Genomic DNA, 18642 nt, shown 5'->3' on the forward strand with positions numbered 1-18642 from the left:
TGGATAAAACTTGTAGGATACAAGAAAAGTTTTCTCCTCGGCTCAGAGCAGAGCAGAGTGACTGACAGACCCGTGTTTCAGACCAAACACTCTATAGAAGTGATTGCTGTCGGAAGATATAACTATTTAAGACTTATATTAACACAAATATTCCGCTTACTTAATCCTAGAGGAAACACTGCACATAATATTGCTACTATTCTAAAGCCTTATCACAGCGTAGGCTATCACTCCGCGTCAGGCACGTATGACTGGTATGACTGTTGCAGTCGGTACCCAAAGACAGTTGGTGTTTTTACGATGTTAAAAATGTAGTAAAGTAGTGTAATTGACATGTTTAAGGTGAACTTTCACCTCCAGAGGGTTAACAATGGTAGAGGGGACTGAGCAGTGACAGAGGAAAAGACGAGCTGCAGAGCTACTTGGAGCTAACGTCTGGACAGCTAGGACTAGTTTTTTCACAGAGAGGCTATTTTATTGAATAATATGTATTTCTGGTTGAATAAAACTACATGAAATTGATTGTGTATCCCTCTTTCATATTGTCATTATTGGTAACCGTTTTATAAAAGCAATATATCACTCCAGGCCGTGGTCTATGCTCATTCTACCACAGCTAAGGGGCGTTGTTCGGCCCGACGCGAACCCCCTTAGAGTGGTATATAAATATAGGCTATACATAGTTATACATAAAAAGCAGCTTGTTTTTAGACACTTTTTTACTTCTTTCAAGCAGATTTTCATTTGAAATAAGTAGAAAAATCTGATAGTGGAGCAAGTTTTTCTTTCTTATTACAAGCACAAAAAACTTGCTTTCACTGGCAGATTTTTCTACTCATTTCAAGTGAAAATTTGTTTGAAACAAATGAAAATGATCTAAAAACAAGTTAATCTTTAGGTGATGAGTCCTATTTTAAGTGGAAAGAGTTTAGTTTTGACTAGAAATAAGACGAATATTCTTGGTAAGATTTTGAGTTTTTACAGTGTAAAAGAGAGAAAAACTGAATGAAAATGATCAGACTCATTGATGATACTGATCAGTACAGGATTCTATTGATTATTGATTATTTCCGTCATCTGACTCCGCCCACTCACGCCGCGTCATCGCATCCAGGTGAGCGACCGTGTGTCCTCCGTCACCGTGGCGACGAGACGAACGAGCACAGCCACCATAGGAAAAGTATGTGAATCACTCTCTCTCTCTCTCTCTGTGCCAACTGTTGGCTCAGTCCCAGAGAGAGAGAGAGTGTGTGTGTGTGTGTGTGTGTGTGTGTGTGTGTGTGTGTGTGTGTGTGTGTGTGTGTGTGTGTGTGTGTGTTGGGGGGCGAGAGACTAGAGGTCAAAGCTGAGTCGAGGTGAGAGAGTGGGCGTCGTGAGGGGGCGGGGCTTGTTGCCAGCTGGCAGCGGATCACAGAGCAGCTCATTAACACACACACACACACACACACACACACACACACACACACACACACACACACACACTCTCTCTCTTAGCTCCGCCCCCTCGCACTCAGCTCTCAGCTCATTGGTTAAAGGAGACGGCGTCTGCTCCATGACATGACAACCAATAATCAATAATCAATAATGAGAAGAAAAACTCTGATCTGGTCTAGTTCTGGACCTGGACCAGGACCAGAACCAGTAGCTACCAGAACTCATGTATTTTCATGTATCCAATTTGATAGAAATGGCGACATAGGGCTAAAAAGTTACAAGTTACAAGTTCAGCTGATTCAAATATTTAACCGCTGGTGAAACAAATCAATGATCTCAGGTCTATAGAGAGAATCAATCCATGAATACAGAGACTGCTTGATGAAAAACTGTCCCTGAAGGCAACGCGCATCAGTGGTTTTGCATGAATTTCCCTCTAAAACAACTCTGTGTGGTAACGTTGTGTTATTATCTCATAGCGTGGTGAATGTGCAGGTCACAACTTGTCCACCAGAGCGTTGTGGAGTTGTTGGATTGTGTATTTTATGAGTTTGATGATGAGGGAGTGTAGCTCTGAGCAGCTCACGGCTCTGCTCCGCCGTTCTAAAAACAGCTTGCACCGATAATTGACCTATGGCTAAGCCACGCCCCCAAACACGATGAGCCAATCACAGTGCGCATAGCTAGCCCATACACTCGGACATTCTCTGCTTCCACGTCCATTGAAATTCATTGCAGTTAGTCAGTTTTTATATGTTTTTTCTTGACATTTTAAGTTTAAAATGGTCAAACGGTGTTCATGGGGTACATGCAACTCTGACACTAGGTATCCTGAGAGGCCACGGGGGATTTTTTTTACCTTTTCCCAAGCCACATCTCAACCGAGAGAAGTGTCTGCTCTGGATAAAGTTATGCAGTAGACCACAACACCAACTAAACGTGGATAAACTTAACAAGGATGTCTACATCTGTTCTAAGTTAAGTCAACAACGTATTTGAGGCAACATATCTGACAATATGTTGCATCAAATACTGATGTTAGCCAGTATCACAACTAAGCATAAAGTCCGCTAGCTTAATGCTAACGTATAATGTAAAACTCCATAGACAGGCTAATAGAAGTTAGCCCGTCGCTATCGGCGTTTCGCGGCAACCGACAGCCATAGCAGTGAAGCTAAGTGAAGTTTTGGTGACTTCCAGATGATATTTAATCTTTCTGTCTCCTACTGTGACAGCTGTTGCCATAGCAACTGTCACCGAATGTTGACTGTTTGTCCCAGTGAGTGGAGGGGCGGGGCTTAGCTATGCTATGACTATAGGAATTAAGGCAATGGGCCAATTTGCCAAAATGTTGAACTATCCTTTTAAGCTGTTTCTGCTTCAGGCTCTCACATCTTCAGTGTGTGTGTGTGTGTGTGTGTGTGTGTGTGCGTCTCACCTTGTCCTTCTCCACAAAGTCTATGTAGGACGTCCTCTCGATCTCCACCGGCTGTCCCTGCCGGTCGTACAGCGCCAGCACGAAGTGGAAGAAGTTGGACTTCCTCAGGTTGGACGGCGGCTGCTTCTCAAAGTGAGCGCGCGCCAGACCCACGCCGCTGAAACACACACAGGAAGTGATGTCATCAACCAGCTGTGATGTCATCAACCAGCTGTACATAACATAACGTCACATCATCAATCATGTGTGACCCGTTCTATCAAAATGAGTCGGATGTCGCAACGTTCTATTTTTAGATAATCAGCTGATAACATGGAAAACCCATAGAAAATTAAGAAAAAATGTTTTACCCTAATTTCAAAGCAATGACATTCAAAAACAATCTCCCAAAGTTTCACAGTCCAGATAATTGAGAAAAGGCACGAAAATGATGATTAAAGTCGACTTGCAACTTAAACCCTCTGAAAATGAGCGTTGCATCGGTGCAAAACATGAAATATCTCCTGAACCGTTCATGATAGAGACGAGCTGTAAACTGCATCTGAATCGCGGGATTCTCCGCTTTCCGACGGTCATTGAATGGTGCCTCTATGGCGAGAAGGGACGGGTACAGAAACAGATGCTAAACCGAGTAGCATCGACGCTAACAGAGCGTAGCATCGATGCTAACAGAGCGTAGCATCGATGCTAAACCGAACGTACACGCTTGCACATGTTTTACAAAACATGACAACTTCTGAACCGTTTATGATAGAGACGAACTGTAAAAAGCATCTGAATTGCGAGATTCTCTGCTTTCCAAGGGTCATTGAATGGTGCATCTATGACAAAATCACGTGGTACAGGAACAGATGCCAGAGTCACTGGCAAAAACTTTAACTGCAATTTTCTCAGGTTTTAGAACGGAATAAGAGAGTGAAAGATCGTAATTCAAACGGCCGGCCACATCTAGAAAACCATCAAATGTAGGACTTTGACTAGGGTATCATTTTAAAGCTTATTTTCTAATCTTTCCATGGATACCAAAAAAAAATCTCAACTTTGAAATTTGGGTCACTGTGACTCATTTTGATGGATCGGGTCACATATTGAATATCGAACCGTTCCAATAAGAAGCCAACACATTGTGTTTGTGTTGCTGCAGCAGGACGAGACGCCTCGAGAAGAAACCGGCTGCTGTGATTGGACGAGAGTCAGTCAGTTAGTTAGTCGTCAATCACTGATATTGATTTAAAGTTTATTCTGGTGTTTATTATTATTATAATAATTATTATTTTAAACAACGAGAGTTAAAAAACGACCTCTGCTCTCTGAGGGGAAACGCTCCAAACAAGCCAGGAATATTTTTACATCAATCTCATTCGCTGCTCGTTTTGTTTCCTGAAACACTTCATGATCAATATGATGATCGCACTAATATTTATTTATTTATTTATTTATTTATTTATTTATTTATTTATTCATGCTCAGGGGTCGTTTCTGGAAACTCGCCCTCCCGCTCCCTCTCTCTCTCTCTCTCTCTGTGTTTTCCCCAGACAGCAGATTAATACAGCGCTGACCTTTCTGCCCCGACATCACCCATGTTTAATGAATCATTTGTACTAGGAGGAAGAGGAGGAGGAGGAGGAGGAGGAGGAGGAGAGGAGCAGGAGAGGAGGAAGAGAGGAGGAGGAGAGGAGGAGGAAGAGGAGAAGAGAAGGAGGAGAGGAAGAGAAGAGGAAGAAGAGGTGGAGGAAGAGATGAGGAGAAGAGGAGGAAGAGGAAGAGAACAGGAGAAAGAGGAAGAGAAGAGGAGGAAGAGGAAGAGAAGAGGAGAAAGGGATGAGGAGGAGGAGGAGAAGAGGAAGAGAAGAGGAGGAGAAGAGGAGGAAGATAAGGAGGAGAGGAGAGGAAAAGAAGGAGAAGAGGATGAGAAGAGGAGAGGAAGAGGAGGTGGAGGAGAGGAGAAGAGGAGAAAGGGAGGAGGAGGAGGAGAAGAGGAGGAAGAGGAGAAGAGGAGGAAAAGAGGAGGAGAAGAGGAAGAGGAGGTGGAGGAGAGGAGGAGGAAGAGAAGGAGAAAAGGATGAGGAGAGGAAGAGGAGGAGGAGAGGAGGATGAGAGGAGCAGGAGAGGAGGAGGAGAGGAGGAGAAGAGGAGGATGAGAGGAGCAGGAGAGGAAGAGGAGGAGAGGAGGAGGGAGAGAAGGAGAAGAGGATGAGAAGAGGAGGAAGAGAAGAGGAGAAAGAGAAAAAGAGGAGAAAAGGAGGAGAAGAGAGGAGAAGAGGAGAAGAAAAAGAGGAGGAGGAGAAGAGGAAGAGAAGAGGAGGTGGAAGAGAAGAGGAGGAGGAGAGGAGAAGAAAAAGAGGAGGAGAAGAAGAGGAAGAGGAGGATGAAGATGAAGCTTCTGTGTCTCTGTCTCTGCTTCACTTCCTGTGTGAACAAACATCGGCAGCATCTGTTTGTGTTGTTGCTGCTTCTTCACACACCTGTCGACATCACACACACACACACACACACACACACACACACACACACACACACACACACACACCTGTCGACATCACACACACACACCTGTCGACATCACACACACACACACACACACACACACACACACACACCTGTCGACATCACACACACACACACAGGAAGCTGTGAACGGTGAACAGGATAAAGATAAAATAACAGATTTCACCATGAAAAGTCCCAAGTTCATCACATGTTTAAATATGTAAATGAGGCTATATCTAATTAAATATGCGCTAATTAGCATATATTTCCAGACCATAAATCTGATCTGACCAATGGATAAAGCTACTTTGTTTTATTTAGTTGACATAGGATTGTGGATATCTCTTTTTATCACTCTGTAAATGAGAAAATACTGTCACCAGCCCTTTAAAAAAAACATCTAATGTCTCCATGTTTTTAGTAATAAAATGTTGTATTAAATGAGGCTGTGAATGATATATCAACAATCCCCTCTGTAAAAACCTTCAGAATATAGAAAGGGATCAAAGTGGAAGGTTTGGTGTCTGTAAGTGCTGCTGAAGTGGAGATTTCTAGCTCAGAGTCTGAGTCTGAAAAACTCTTTCTGAGAAAACGGCTTTTAAAGACTTGGACTGTAAAACTACACAGATTGTTATTGTCAATCCTACTTTTATCATTTGTTGCTATGATACAAAGGAAATGACATCATTGTTGAGGACTGAGAGAGCTTTACAATGACACCTGACATGACATGGCTCAGACTAACTCCTGGTGAGTTTAGGAGAAATCTACAGATGAAATAAAGTAAAATAAATAAAAACATTAAAGTGGATTTTCTACCGTTTCTTTCCTCTATAATTAATAATAATAAATAATAATAATAATAATAATAAAAACAGCTCAAATTCTCTAAATTGATCAGTGCAGGAAAAAACTATATTTTTTCCTGTTTGTGTCTCAGCTTAAGAGAATTACACACACTCACTTCCTGTGGTCGTCGGGTTCAATCTCATTTATCCATCCCATAATAAGCATCAGATTAACCTGTTTGAATCAGACACGAGTGATGAAGACACACACACACACACACACACACACACACACACACACTCTGAGCGTTTGGCACCTGCTTCGTCCTCAACCATCAGAGCATCACTTCCATCCCATAATTATCCCAATTACACACAACGCGGCGGCGGCTGTGGCGGCCGATCGCCGTGGCGACTGTGGTGCCACTCGGCTCCGCCTCCTCTTCAGGAAGCTCGTTAGCCTCGTTATTATTTCAATGGAGCTAATTATCAGCTGCAGCCACTCAGCTCACTGAGACATCCCATAATATACAGCACACACACACACACAGGCAGGCAGGCAGGGGGGCAAACCAGGCCGCATGTTTCACCACAAACAAGAGGAGGAGAAGAGGAGGAGGAGAGAAAGAGGATGAGAGGAGGAGAAGAGGATGAGGAGAGGAGGAGGAGAAGAGGAGGATGGGGAGGAGGAGAGGAAGAAAAGAGAAGGAGGAAAAAGAGAGGAGGAGGAAAGGATGAGGAGAAAAAGAGGAGATTAGGAGGAGGAGAGGATGAGGAGGACAGAAGGAGGAGATTAGGAGGAGAAGAGGAGGAGGAGAGAAGGAGGAGATTAGGAGGAGAAGAGGAGGAGGAGATTAGGAGAAGAGAAGGAGGAGGAGAAGAGGAAGAGGAGGAGAAGATAAGGAGGAGAGGAGGATGAGGAGGAGAAAAGGAGGAGATTAGGAGGAGGAGAGGAGAAGGGGAGGAGGAAAAGAGGAGGAGGAGGAGATGAGGAGGAAAGGAGGAAAGGAGGAGGAGAGAAGGTGGAGATTAGGAGGAGAAGAGGAGGAGGAAAGGAGGAAGACGAGAAGAGGAGGAGGAGAGAAGGAGAAGGTGGAGATTAGGAGGAGGAGAGGAGAAGGGGAGGATGAGAGAAGGAGGATATTAGGAGGAGGAGGAGAAGAGGAGAGGATGAGGAGGACAGAAGGAGGAGATTGGGAGGAGGAGAAGAGGAGGAGAGAAGGGGGAGATTAGGAGGAGAAGAGGAGGAGGAGAGAAGGAGATTAGGAGGAGAAGAGGAGAAGGAGAGAAGGAGGAGATTAGGAGGAGAAGGAGAGAAGGAGAGAAGGAGGAGATTAGGAAAAGAGGAGGAGGAGGAGGAGGAGGAGAAGAAGAAGAGACGAATCCTGAAGTTAAAGGTTCAGTTCTCTGATCAGTTATTGATCGTTTGATGATGAAGACGATGTAGCGACACGAGGAAGAGCTTTGATCTGTAACGACTGTGTTGATAGACACACACACACACACAGTTACACACACACACACACACAGTTACACAGACACACACACACACACACACACACAGTTACACAGACACACACACACACACAGTCACACACACACACAGTCACACACACACACAGTCACACACACACACAGTCACACACACACAGTCACACACACACACAGTCACACACACACAGTCACACACACACACACACCATGACATTAATCAAACAGGAGATGGAGTGTGACGGCTGTTTGAGTCTTTAACCAGCGTGGACACACACACGCTGGACTAATGAGCCATACAGCACACACACACACACACACACACACAGACGCACATCCTGTCACACACACACACACACACACACACACACACACACACACACACACACACACACACACACACACACACACACACTCTGTCCGTCTGCCAGGATGTTAATCAAATAAATGGTGGATGTTTAAATCTGATTCAGTGACACAACACACAGATGCGTAGACACACACACACAACACACACACACATACACATTGTTGCACAGGAGAAGTTGAGACTGAGTCCAAATTATAATCTGAACACAAGTTAAACCACAACACACACACAACTGTCTGGTTAGCTGTTAGCGCCTACTTTTGAATGGGAGTCAGTAGCCATGTTTCCATCCAAAGTGATTCGAATTACTGGGAAATGCGCATTAAAAGAAATTCGAATCGTGTGTGTTTCCATCTACGGACTTTGCAGCCCCCCCACCACCCCCCCCCCCCGACGGACGGACGGTCTGATTTGAACACATTAGCGCGATTTAGCGCATATGTTTATTACCTTCATAACGCGACCTGTCCGTGTGTGTGTGTGTGTGAGAGAGAGAGAGAGTCGCGGCTGCCACAGACTTTATTAATGATAAACGCTGGATGCGCTGGTTGATAGGCGTTTCGTTTTTACTGAGGAGGAACTATGAAGAAGTGCAGTAACATCATTATGAAGGTGTGTGGGGGCTTTTATTTTGCCGTGGCGATGCCACAATTAATTAATTAATTGTTGTGTGACAGCGGAAACCCTGATGTTGTCTTGTGAGTGAACTGCAAACATGGGAGTAGATGGGGTGAAAGTGCGCTACGTCACACTTGATTCGCATACAGCTGTTTCCATCCCATTCGAATCAACCAAAACCCGGCCATAGCGAGCGTATTTCAGTTTGTGCGAATCAGGGGATTTTAATGCGAATCACGGCGTTTCCATCATCATTTTCCGATGCGATACATCTCGATGCATCTAAACAGCTGATGGAAACGCACCTAATGAGAGGAAGAGAGGGAACTGGCCGCACTCGGAGGCTCCGAGTTCGAATTCTGTTAGTCTCTCTGGTTTTTTGAGCACATGATGAGAGCGAGGATGAGCTTGTCTACAAACGTGGCGAAAATGATGTGTGTAGAGTGTAATCTGTGGCCGTGCCGACAGGTTAGAGAGAAAAAGTGTGAGAGGATTTTTAGACCCTCTGTCACTCTAGCTGATGATGTCACCCACTCTAACCTTGAACATTCCGTGCCATTGACTCCCATGTTAAATCTGAATTTTGTCAGAAATTTTAATGATTTTAAAACTGCCAAATGTCAGAAACTGTTGAAGATATCAATAAGATGAGTCATACGCGAATAGATTCAGAGTTTGTCTACAATTTAAAAGACAAATGGAGTCTGTGGGAGGAAGTATGCTGAAGTGTTAGAGGTTCAAAGAAGTAAGAAGATTTTAAAAGTTTGAAGACGTTTTCAGCTGTTATTAGCCGCGTGTGTGTGTACTCGTATAGCTATACATGTGAGGACCGGTTTGAGTTAACACCATCAGAATGGGGACATTTTAGTAAAGTGAGGACATTTAGTAAAGTGGGGACATTTTAGTAAAGTGAGGACATTTTAGTAAAGTGGGGACATTTAGTAAAGTGAGGATATTTTGGCCGGTCCTCACTTTCTCAGACTCCTTCCAAGATTTTATAATACTGTAATTAGGCTGAGGTTAGTTAGGTCAATACTAATGGTTAAGGTTAAGGTAAGGTACGGTGGCCCTGAGGTGCAAATCACAACAGCAAATCAGAAAACACAACAACGGCAAAAGAGAAAATACAACAGCAAAAGAGAAAACACAATGGCAAAAGAGAGGCAAGGCAAGGCAAAAAGGAATAAATTATATCAATGAGTGTCCTCACAACGATAGCATTACAAGAATGTGTGTGTGTGTAGCAGTAATTGATCAGTTAGGCTATTAACTGTTATAAAACGTAAAGGTGAAATCCAGCGATCTGATTGGTTGTTAATCGTGGTATATTGAGCATATACCACGGCTACTATTCTAAAGCCTTATCACAGCGTAGGCTATCACTCCGCCTCAGGCACGTAGCTATGACTGGTATGAATGGAAGTTGTTGTCATGTATCCATGACAACGGACTGTCGCAGTCCGTAGCAAAAGACAGTTGATGTTTTTACGATGTTAAAAAACGGACTAAAGTAGTGTAATTGACATGTTGAAGGTGAACTTTCACCTCCAGAGGGTTAACAATGGTAGAGGGGACTGAGCAGTGACAGAGGAAAAGACGAGATGCAGAGCTACTTGGAGCTAACGTCTGGAGAGGTGGGACTAGTTTTTCCACAGTGAGGCTATTTTATTGAATAATATGTATTTCTGGTTGAATAAAACTACATGAAATTGATTGCGTATCCCTCTTTCATATTGTCATTATTGGTAACCGACCGTTTTATAAAAGCAATATATCACTCCAGTCTGTGGTGCTCATTATACCACTCTAAGGGGGAACAACGCCCCTTAGCCGTGGTATAATGAGCATATACCACGGCCTGGAGTGATATATTGCTTAAATAATCAACACTGGGCCACTTCCTCTTGTTTAGACACCGTGTGTGATAAAGAGAGATGCATTGTGGGAGGTTTTCTCTCCTCCTCCTGTAGCTGTGTAGCCGTAGCCTTGGCGATGGCGCCGTCGGAGGCCACGCCCCCCTGACTGGTTCCATTTGTACCTTAATCGTGTGTGTCGTTCCTAATTAGGGCGCGTGGCTCTGCAGAGGCTGCTGCTGCTGTCAGGCTGCAATTACCAACACATTAGTCTGTAGACCGCACACACACACACACACACACACACACGCACTCAGGATGTGTGTGTGTCTATGTGTGTGTGTGTGTGTGTGTGTGTGTGTATGTTAATTAGTTGGTTGTGTGAGGTGTTCAATGTGTGAAAAAGCGTCTAAGTGTAAAAGCAGACGAGGTTTCACGGACGTCAAACTCCAACCTGCAGCTGTTTGCTCTGCAGCTACACACACACACACACACACACACACACACACACACACACACAATTATGCGCACACACATACACACACACACACACACACACAGACAAATAAACACACACACATTAATATTTACATGCTGCAGCTGCTTTGTTAACAATCAAAGCATTAACATTTATAATCCAGTAACATGTTGTTGTATTATTGAACTCTGTGGTTCGTGTCAGTGTAATCTGATTACTCTCCTGTGTAATCTGTTACATGTCTGATTCATTTAGACACAGATTCAAAATGTAAATTTGGTTGATTTTTAAAACTGAAGTCAAATTAATCATCTGATTCTTTTCCACTTGTTTCACTCGTTACACAGTAAGTCAGCGTGGTGCGTTCAGGGACCAGTGAGATGATGGGAACAGAGATAAAAACAAAAAGGTGAAGTTTCATCAGATTCTTTAAAAAAATCATGTTTAAGTTTTAATTAATAATCAGTATATGTGGTCGATGTGATGCGTTCATGGTCAGTTCTTTTTCTCTCTAGCCTATTTGACAAAATGAACAGAAACGTCTTTTTAACGTGGTGCGTTCAAGGTCTCTGTTAAAGACCACGTGAAAAAGCTTTAATACAAAAAGAAACGTGAACAGAAGGTCGTGTGTGCGTGTGTGTCTGTGTGTGTGTGTGGTGAGTTCACACTCCACAACAATTTTTTTTGCTTTTTAAAGTAACACACACACAGAGACACACAGACACGCACGCACGCACGCACACACACACACACACACACAGACACGCACGCACGCACACACACACACACTCACACACATACACACAGAAACACACACACAGGTTAATTGCATCTTCTTTGTGTCGACACTCAGAGGCCACGAGGAAACAAAGAGCTGCTGCGTTCAAGTACCGTCGGTTTATTTACTACTTGACCTCCAGTGTGAGGAAGAGGAGGATGAGGAGGAAAGAAGAGGGGGATGAGAAGGGAAGAAGAGGAGGAAGAGGAAGAGGAGGATGAGGAGGAAAGAAGAGGAGGAAGAGGAAGAGGAGGAGGATGAGGAGGATGAGGAGGAAAGAAGAGGAGGAGGAGAAGGGGGAGGAAAGAAGAGGAGGAGGAGGAGGAGGATGAGGAGGAAAGAAGAGGAGGATGATGAAAGAAGAGGAGGAGGAGAAGGGGAGGAAAGAAGAGAGGGAGGAAAGAAGAGGAGGAAGAGGAAGAAGAGGAGGAATATGAAGAGGAAGAGGAGGAGGATGAGGAGGAAAAAAGAGGAGGAGGAAAGAAGAGGAAAAAAGAGGAGGAGGAAGGAGGGAGAGGAGGTAGAGGAGGAGAAGGAGGAGGAGGGGGGTTTCTTTCCTCCTCCTCCTCCTCCTCTTCCTCCTCTTTTTTCCTCCTCCTCCTCTTCCTCCTCTTCTTTCCTCCTCATCCTCCTCCTCTTCCTCCTCTTTTTTCCTCCTCATCCTCCTCCTCCTCTTCTTTCCTTCTCCTCCTCCTCCTCTTCCTCCTCTTCTTTCCTCCTTCTCTTCTTTCCTCCTCCTCCTCCTCCTCCTCCTCTTCTTTCCTCCTCCTCCTCCTCCTCTTCCTCTTCTTCTTTCATCCCCCTTCTCCTCCTCCTCTTCCTCTTCTTTCCTCCTCCTCCTCCTCCTCCTCCTCCTCCTCCTCCAGAGATAGGGCGTGGACGACAGATCTCTCACTCTTCTCTCTCTTCTACTTTTACACTGTTTCTGTTTCTGAACCAACTCTGAACTCAGCTGTGTGAAATGTGCAGTGAGGAGCTGCAGAGTCAGACGGTCCCTGAAGGCATCGTCACCGCCGACTACAGGTCTCAGGTTCAAGCAGCTGCACTTTGTTCACACACACACACACACACACACACACACACACACACACACACACACACACACACACACACACACACACAAACACACACACACGTTGTGTTTAAACGAGACGATCTGATTGGTTCACATTTGTAAAGTCACTAAAATTAAAGCAGAAGTAAGCGATATTTTAGTGTTAATATAAGTCTTAAATAGTTATATCTTCCGACAGCAATCACTTACATAGAGTGTTTGGACTGAAACACGGGTCTGTCAGTCACTCTGCTCTGCTCTGAGCCCAGGAGAAAACTTTCCTTGTATCCTACAAGTTTTATCCAATCAGGAGAGAGAACGGCATAAAGGGGCGGTCCTCTCTGTGTGTGCAGCCAAGGGATGCGCCTGAATGTGGCGACGTAGGGACGAGGACTGTTATGGTGCGTTCAGGGCAACTCGTAACTCGTGGTTTTTCAGACCTGTGAAGTCATACCAGTTCGATCTGGTACGAGTTCACGGGTCAGAAGTTACGAGTGGCCGTTATAGTGACTTTCACCGGTAAAACAGGTCGGAGAAACACGAGTGGGTTGCCTGGAACGCTACAAAGTCGTAAGTTGTGACTTGAAGCTGTAATTTACGGTTTCAAAAGCCTGCCTGGAACGCAGCATTAGCCAAAACGACCGGATCACTTACTTCTGCTTTAACGACATCAGATTTTAGAGTCGGTGAACGATTCTGGACCAGAACCAGGACCAGGACTAGAGACCAGGACCAGGACCAGGACTAGAGACCAGGACTAGAGACCAGAACCAGGACCAGGACCAGGACCAGGACCAGGACCAGGACCAGGACCAGGACCAGGACTAGAGACCAGGACCAGGACCAGGACTAGAGACCAGGACCAGGACCAGGACTAGAGACCAGGACTAGAGACCAGGACCAAGACCAGGACCAGGACTAGGACCAGGACTAGAGACCAGGACTAGAGACCAGGACCAGGACCAGGACCAGGACTAGGACCAGGACTAGAGACCAGGACCAGGACCAGGACCAGAACCAGGACCAGGACTAGAGACCAGGACCAGGACTAGAGACCATGACCAGGACCAGGACTAGAGACCAGGACCAGGACTAGAGACCAGGACCAGGACCTGAACCAGGACCAGGACTAGAGACCAGGACTAGAGACCAGGACCAGGACCAGGACTAGAGACCAGGACCAGGACTAGAGACCAGGACCAGGACCTGAACCAGGACCAGGACTAGAGACCAGGACCAGGACCTGAACCAGGACCAGGACTAGGACTAGAGACCAGGACTAGGACTAGAGACCAGGACCAGGACCTGAACCAGGACCAGGACTAGAGACCAGGACCAGGACCTGAACCAGGACCAGGACTAGGACTAGAGACCAGGACCAGGACTAGAGACCAGGACCAGGACCTGAACCAGGACCAGGACTAGAGACCAGGACCAGGACCTGAACCAGGACCAGGACCAGGACTAGAGACCTGGACCAGGACCAGGACCAGGACCAGGACTAGAGACCAGGACTAGGACTAGAGACCAGGACCAGGACTAGAGACCTGGACCAGGACTAGAGACCTGGACCAGGACCAGGACCAGGACCAGGACTAGAGACCAGGACCAGGACTAGAGACCAGGACTAGGACTAGAGACCAGGACCAGGACTAGAGACCAGGACTCAGATCGCTCCGTCACCGCCGTCGCCTCGGTTACGTGAGGTCGCCTGAGGAGCAGCAGAGGTCAACAGACCGTCTGACGGGGCGGCGCTTGGCGCAGTGGTTAAAGCGGCCGCCCCATGTAGAGGCTACAGTCCTCAACGCAGGCGTCCCCGGTTCGAATCCCGCGTCCTGCGTGTCATTCCCCCTCTCTCTGCCTCCCTCTGTCCTCTCTGTCTCACTATGAGCTGTCAAGTAAAGGGCAAAAACGCCAAAAAATATAACCTACTTTAAGAAAAAAAAAACAGACTGTCTGACCATGGTGACGCCCCGCCCCCTGTTCGATTCCCACTTTACAATAACACACACACACACAGACACACACACGGAGCCGTGACCTTTGACACATTAGGAGTTTTAAGGCGGTATTTATTTATTTGTTTATTTCAGGGGATTTCCACCTTAACGCAGCTGTGAGAGTGAGTTCATCTCCATCTTTCACAATAAAAACTGATCGATCAGTTATCAGGTCACCTGCATCACCTGTCCTGCTGCACCTGAACGCCTCGTCACCATGACAACGCCACGCCAACCACACACACACACACACACACACACACACTCCTGATCACTGATCAATCAGGACGGAGGTGTGTGAACGCAGCTGCGACGCCGCGACAGCTTCAACACACACACACACGCTTCTGTCTGTTCTTCTATAATAATTATTATTATTATATAATATTATTATTATTATTATTATTAATAATAATATATTAACTATATTTATGGTCGTCCCTACACTCCAGATGTTGCTGGTCTCTCTCTGGTCCAGATGTTCTGCAGCGGCCGGACGTAAAGTTTCATTTGAATTGTGAATAATTCTTAAACATTAACAACAACAATAATTATTATTATTATTATAATAACGATAATAATAATTATAATAATCAGTAAATCGTCTCATTAACACGTGAAATGTTTTTATTTCATTATATTTGAAGGTTTTTTTTACAGTTTTAGTTCTGAATCGACTTCAGTGATTAAAATCTGTTTAACTCTGTTTTATTACACGTTTAATTATAATAATATTTATCATCATTATTACTGTTGTTATTGTTATTGTAACTAGTATTAATAATAATATTATAATTATTATTATTTTTAATAATAATAATAATCAGTCTGTGATGAACTCAGCTCAACATCTGTCCAGAGGTGCAGCACAAACACCAGAAACACCAGGAACGGCTCATCGCTGAGAAAAACAACTGAAGCTTCACGACACACACACACACACACACACACACACACACTGATCATCATCTTCATCAGTTTGATCATTAAACTCTGATCAGGTTCAGACTCATCGACACCTCCTCTTCATCATCATCATCATCATCGTTCTCCAACACCGTGTGTGTGTGTGTGTGTGTGTGTCTGTGTGTGTGTTACAGCGACTCAGTCAGAGGTCGACGTGTCAGAACATCTGGATCTAAAACATCTGAAACATCTGAAACATCTGGATCTACATCGTCTACATCTGTATCAGTGTGTGTGTGTGTGTGTGTGTGTGTGTGTGTGTGTGTGTGTGTGTGTGTGTGTGTGTGTGTGTGTTTCTGCTCTTTTACTCTCGTTTGTCTAATTTGATCTTTTAGTTTCAACACACACACACACGCTGCAACATCAACAGAACACACTCACACACTCACACACACACACACAGGTTTGATTTCACACACACACTTCGTCTTCCTGAGAGAAACTAAAGACGTGATCGATCAGGTTTAATTTCTGATTCACCAAATCAATGAATGAACCGATGCTCAGATTTACACACGTTTCGTCTGAGCCCTGAACGCATCGCTGCCATCATCAATACTATTATCGATAACGTGACTGTGATTATTATTACTATTATTATAATTATTGTTATTATTATTAGTTATTATTGGTGATTATTAGTCGTTGTTGCCGCGGTGACAAACAGTGAAACCCTCAGAGACTCTGAGTTATGGAGAATATTATTGATTATTATTGATCATTGTGATTATTGGCACATTAATTATCGCTCCATCTGCAGCTGATTGATCAATCGATCGATCAGCCAATAACTGCAGCTGATCATGTAACAGGTTTGAGCCTGTGAGCCACATTTTCTTCTATTTGTTGCTTCATTCACACAAAATTAATGATCAGTTAATTGTGTCAATAATTATGAGATCAATCAATAATCAATAATAATCTGGAGTTTTAATAGTTTTTATTGAACCTGTAGATTTAAACTATCACACACACACACTTTATAATTCTGTTTTGTTCTTATTATAATAATAATAATTAACATTATTATTATAAATATAATTATGAATTACATTAATTTGATCGGTTTGTTTTCTCTCTCTGATCGATTTATTGGTCACATTTCACCTGAAGCTCGCGCTCACGCCTCGGACCCGCACGTGCACACACTTTTTTTGTGTTATTTTAACTGTTGATTCTGTGATTTTATTTAAATTTAAATGTAAATGGTTTTTCAGACCCTCAGACCCTCAGACCGGTACTCGGACCGGATTTTCCCGCCGCTTCTGCAGAAACATTTTTATTATTAAAAACTCAGTTTAGTTTTTTTTGTCTTTTTTTTCTTTCCCCCGCGCTCAGACTTTTTGTTTCTCTGATGAAAGTTAAAATAAATCTGTTAAACCTGAAACTCTGTTTTATTTAATTAAAGACGCGTTAATTGACTCTTTTTGGATTCTTTAGCCTAATAAATCACATGTTAAACATCTGAAACTGGAGGATTTTAAAGCTGAAGGACAGTTTCTGTTTTACTCGTGTTCTCTCACCGACGCTGCTGCTGTTTCTTCTACTGTCAAACTGTTTCACTGTCTTTATGTTGGTTTAGTTGCTGTTTTTCCAGTGTGTAGCTACTTTGTGTGGAGCTGCTGCTGCAACAGAGATTCAATCTCAATGGGAATATTATTATTCCTCCTTAAATAAAGCTTTAAATAAAGAAATAAATTTAAAAAAAATCCTCTCTTCTCTGCGCCGCACGGAGCGGAACACGAAGCCGCGGAGTTTAGACCAGAGAGTGTGTGTATCAGTGTCTATCAGTGTGTGTCAGTGTGTGTCTGTGAGTGTCAGTGTGTGATGCATCCTGGGTTTTATTTGTCTTTGAATCTATCTGAGGTGTTTTTTACACCGTTGTGTCTTGTCTTGTGCGTCCTTGTGTTGTGTGTTTCTTTTTTTGTTTTGCTTCTTTTTCACCTGACCTGCGGAACAACCGTACAAAAATTCCTATGTGTGTGTGTGCGTGTGTGTGTAGCCTATATATGCACAAATGGCAAATAAATAAAGATTTTGAATTTGAATTTTGAATTCACCAGGTGAGTTTCTGCTCTAGTTGTGGGTCTGGTTGTGCAGCTCTGCAGGTCGACGGGGCTGCTGCTGCTGCTGCTGCTGCTGCTGCTGTCAAACTGTTTCAGCTTTAGTCTTTATGTTTGAGTGTGTTGTGTTAGTGTGTGTGAGTCTGTCAGTGTGTGTGATGATGCATCCTGGGTTTTATCTATTTGAGGTCACCAGGTGAGATTCGCTCTGCTCTGGTTCTGGTTCTGGTTCTGGTTGTGGTTGTGCAGCTCTGCAGGTCTGACCAGGACCAGGACTGGTTCTCTGAGTAGTATAGTAGTAGTGGACCAGTTCAGTTCGGCGATCGGCGCATGGAGCAGAAACACACACGCACACACACACACACACACACACACACACACACAAGTCGCTCTATCTACTCGGCTCTACTCGGCTTGGTTCGGTTCGGCTCGGTTCGGGTTCGGGTTCAGTGTGTTTTACCTCTGCGCCGCTGTGTTCGCGTCCAAAATCCCGGCGCCCTGCATCCAGGAGCGGACCGGGGTCATGCCGGTGGGGAGCGGCTCCTCCTTCATGGTCAGACCCCCCCGGGGGAGGCTGTCCTGGATGGAGAACATCAAAGAGTCAAAGAAAAAGAAAAAGAAAAGAAAAGAGTCCAAAGAGTCCTTCTGGGATCAGGTCCGAATCCTCTGCTGCAGCTCCACCAGGAACCAAAGACCAGAGGAACTAAGAAGATGAAGAGTAGTCTAGTAATCCTCCTGCAGCTGGACCACCTGGATTAAGGTGGAGAGGAGGAGGAGGAGGAGGTGGGAGGAGGAGGAGGTGGGGGGAGAGAGACCAAAAA

The 18642-nt window shown here is 44.5% G+C and overlaps 1 protein-coding gene across 1 annotated transcript in view; it reads right to left on the reverse strand.

The window, feature by feature from the left end:
* Nucleotides 1–18415, reverse strand: part of LOC310992594 (transcription factor COE3) — a gene marked incomplete at its 5' end in the record, with an annotated part of 154576 nt that extends 136161 nt beyond the window's left edge. Inside the window, 2 exons of the mRNA XM_083980687.1 lie at nucleotides 2873–3029; nucleotides 18282–18415. Coding sequence (XP_083836813.1) covers nucleotides 2873–3029; nucleotides 18282–18415 — 291 coding nt within the window. The remainder of the gene's footprint in view (nucleotides 1–2872; nucleotides 3030–18281) is intronic.
* Nucleotides 18416–18642: the final 227 nt, after the last annotated feature.

This window comes from Trachurus trachurus (genome assembly GCF_905171665.1).
Source record: "Trachurus trachurus genome assembly, chromosome: 10".
Classification (NCBI taxonomy): domain Eukaryota; kingdom Metazoa; phylum Chordata; class Actinopteri; order Carangiformes; family Carangidae; genus Trachurus; species Trachurus trachurus.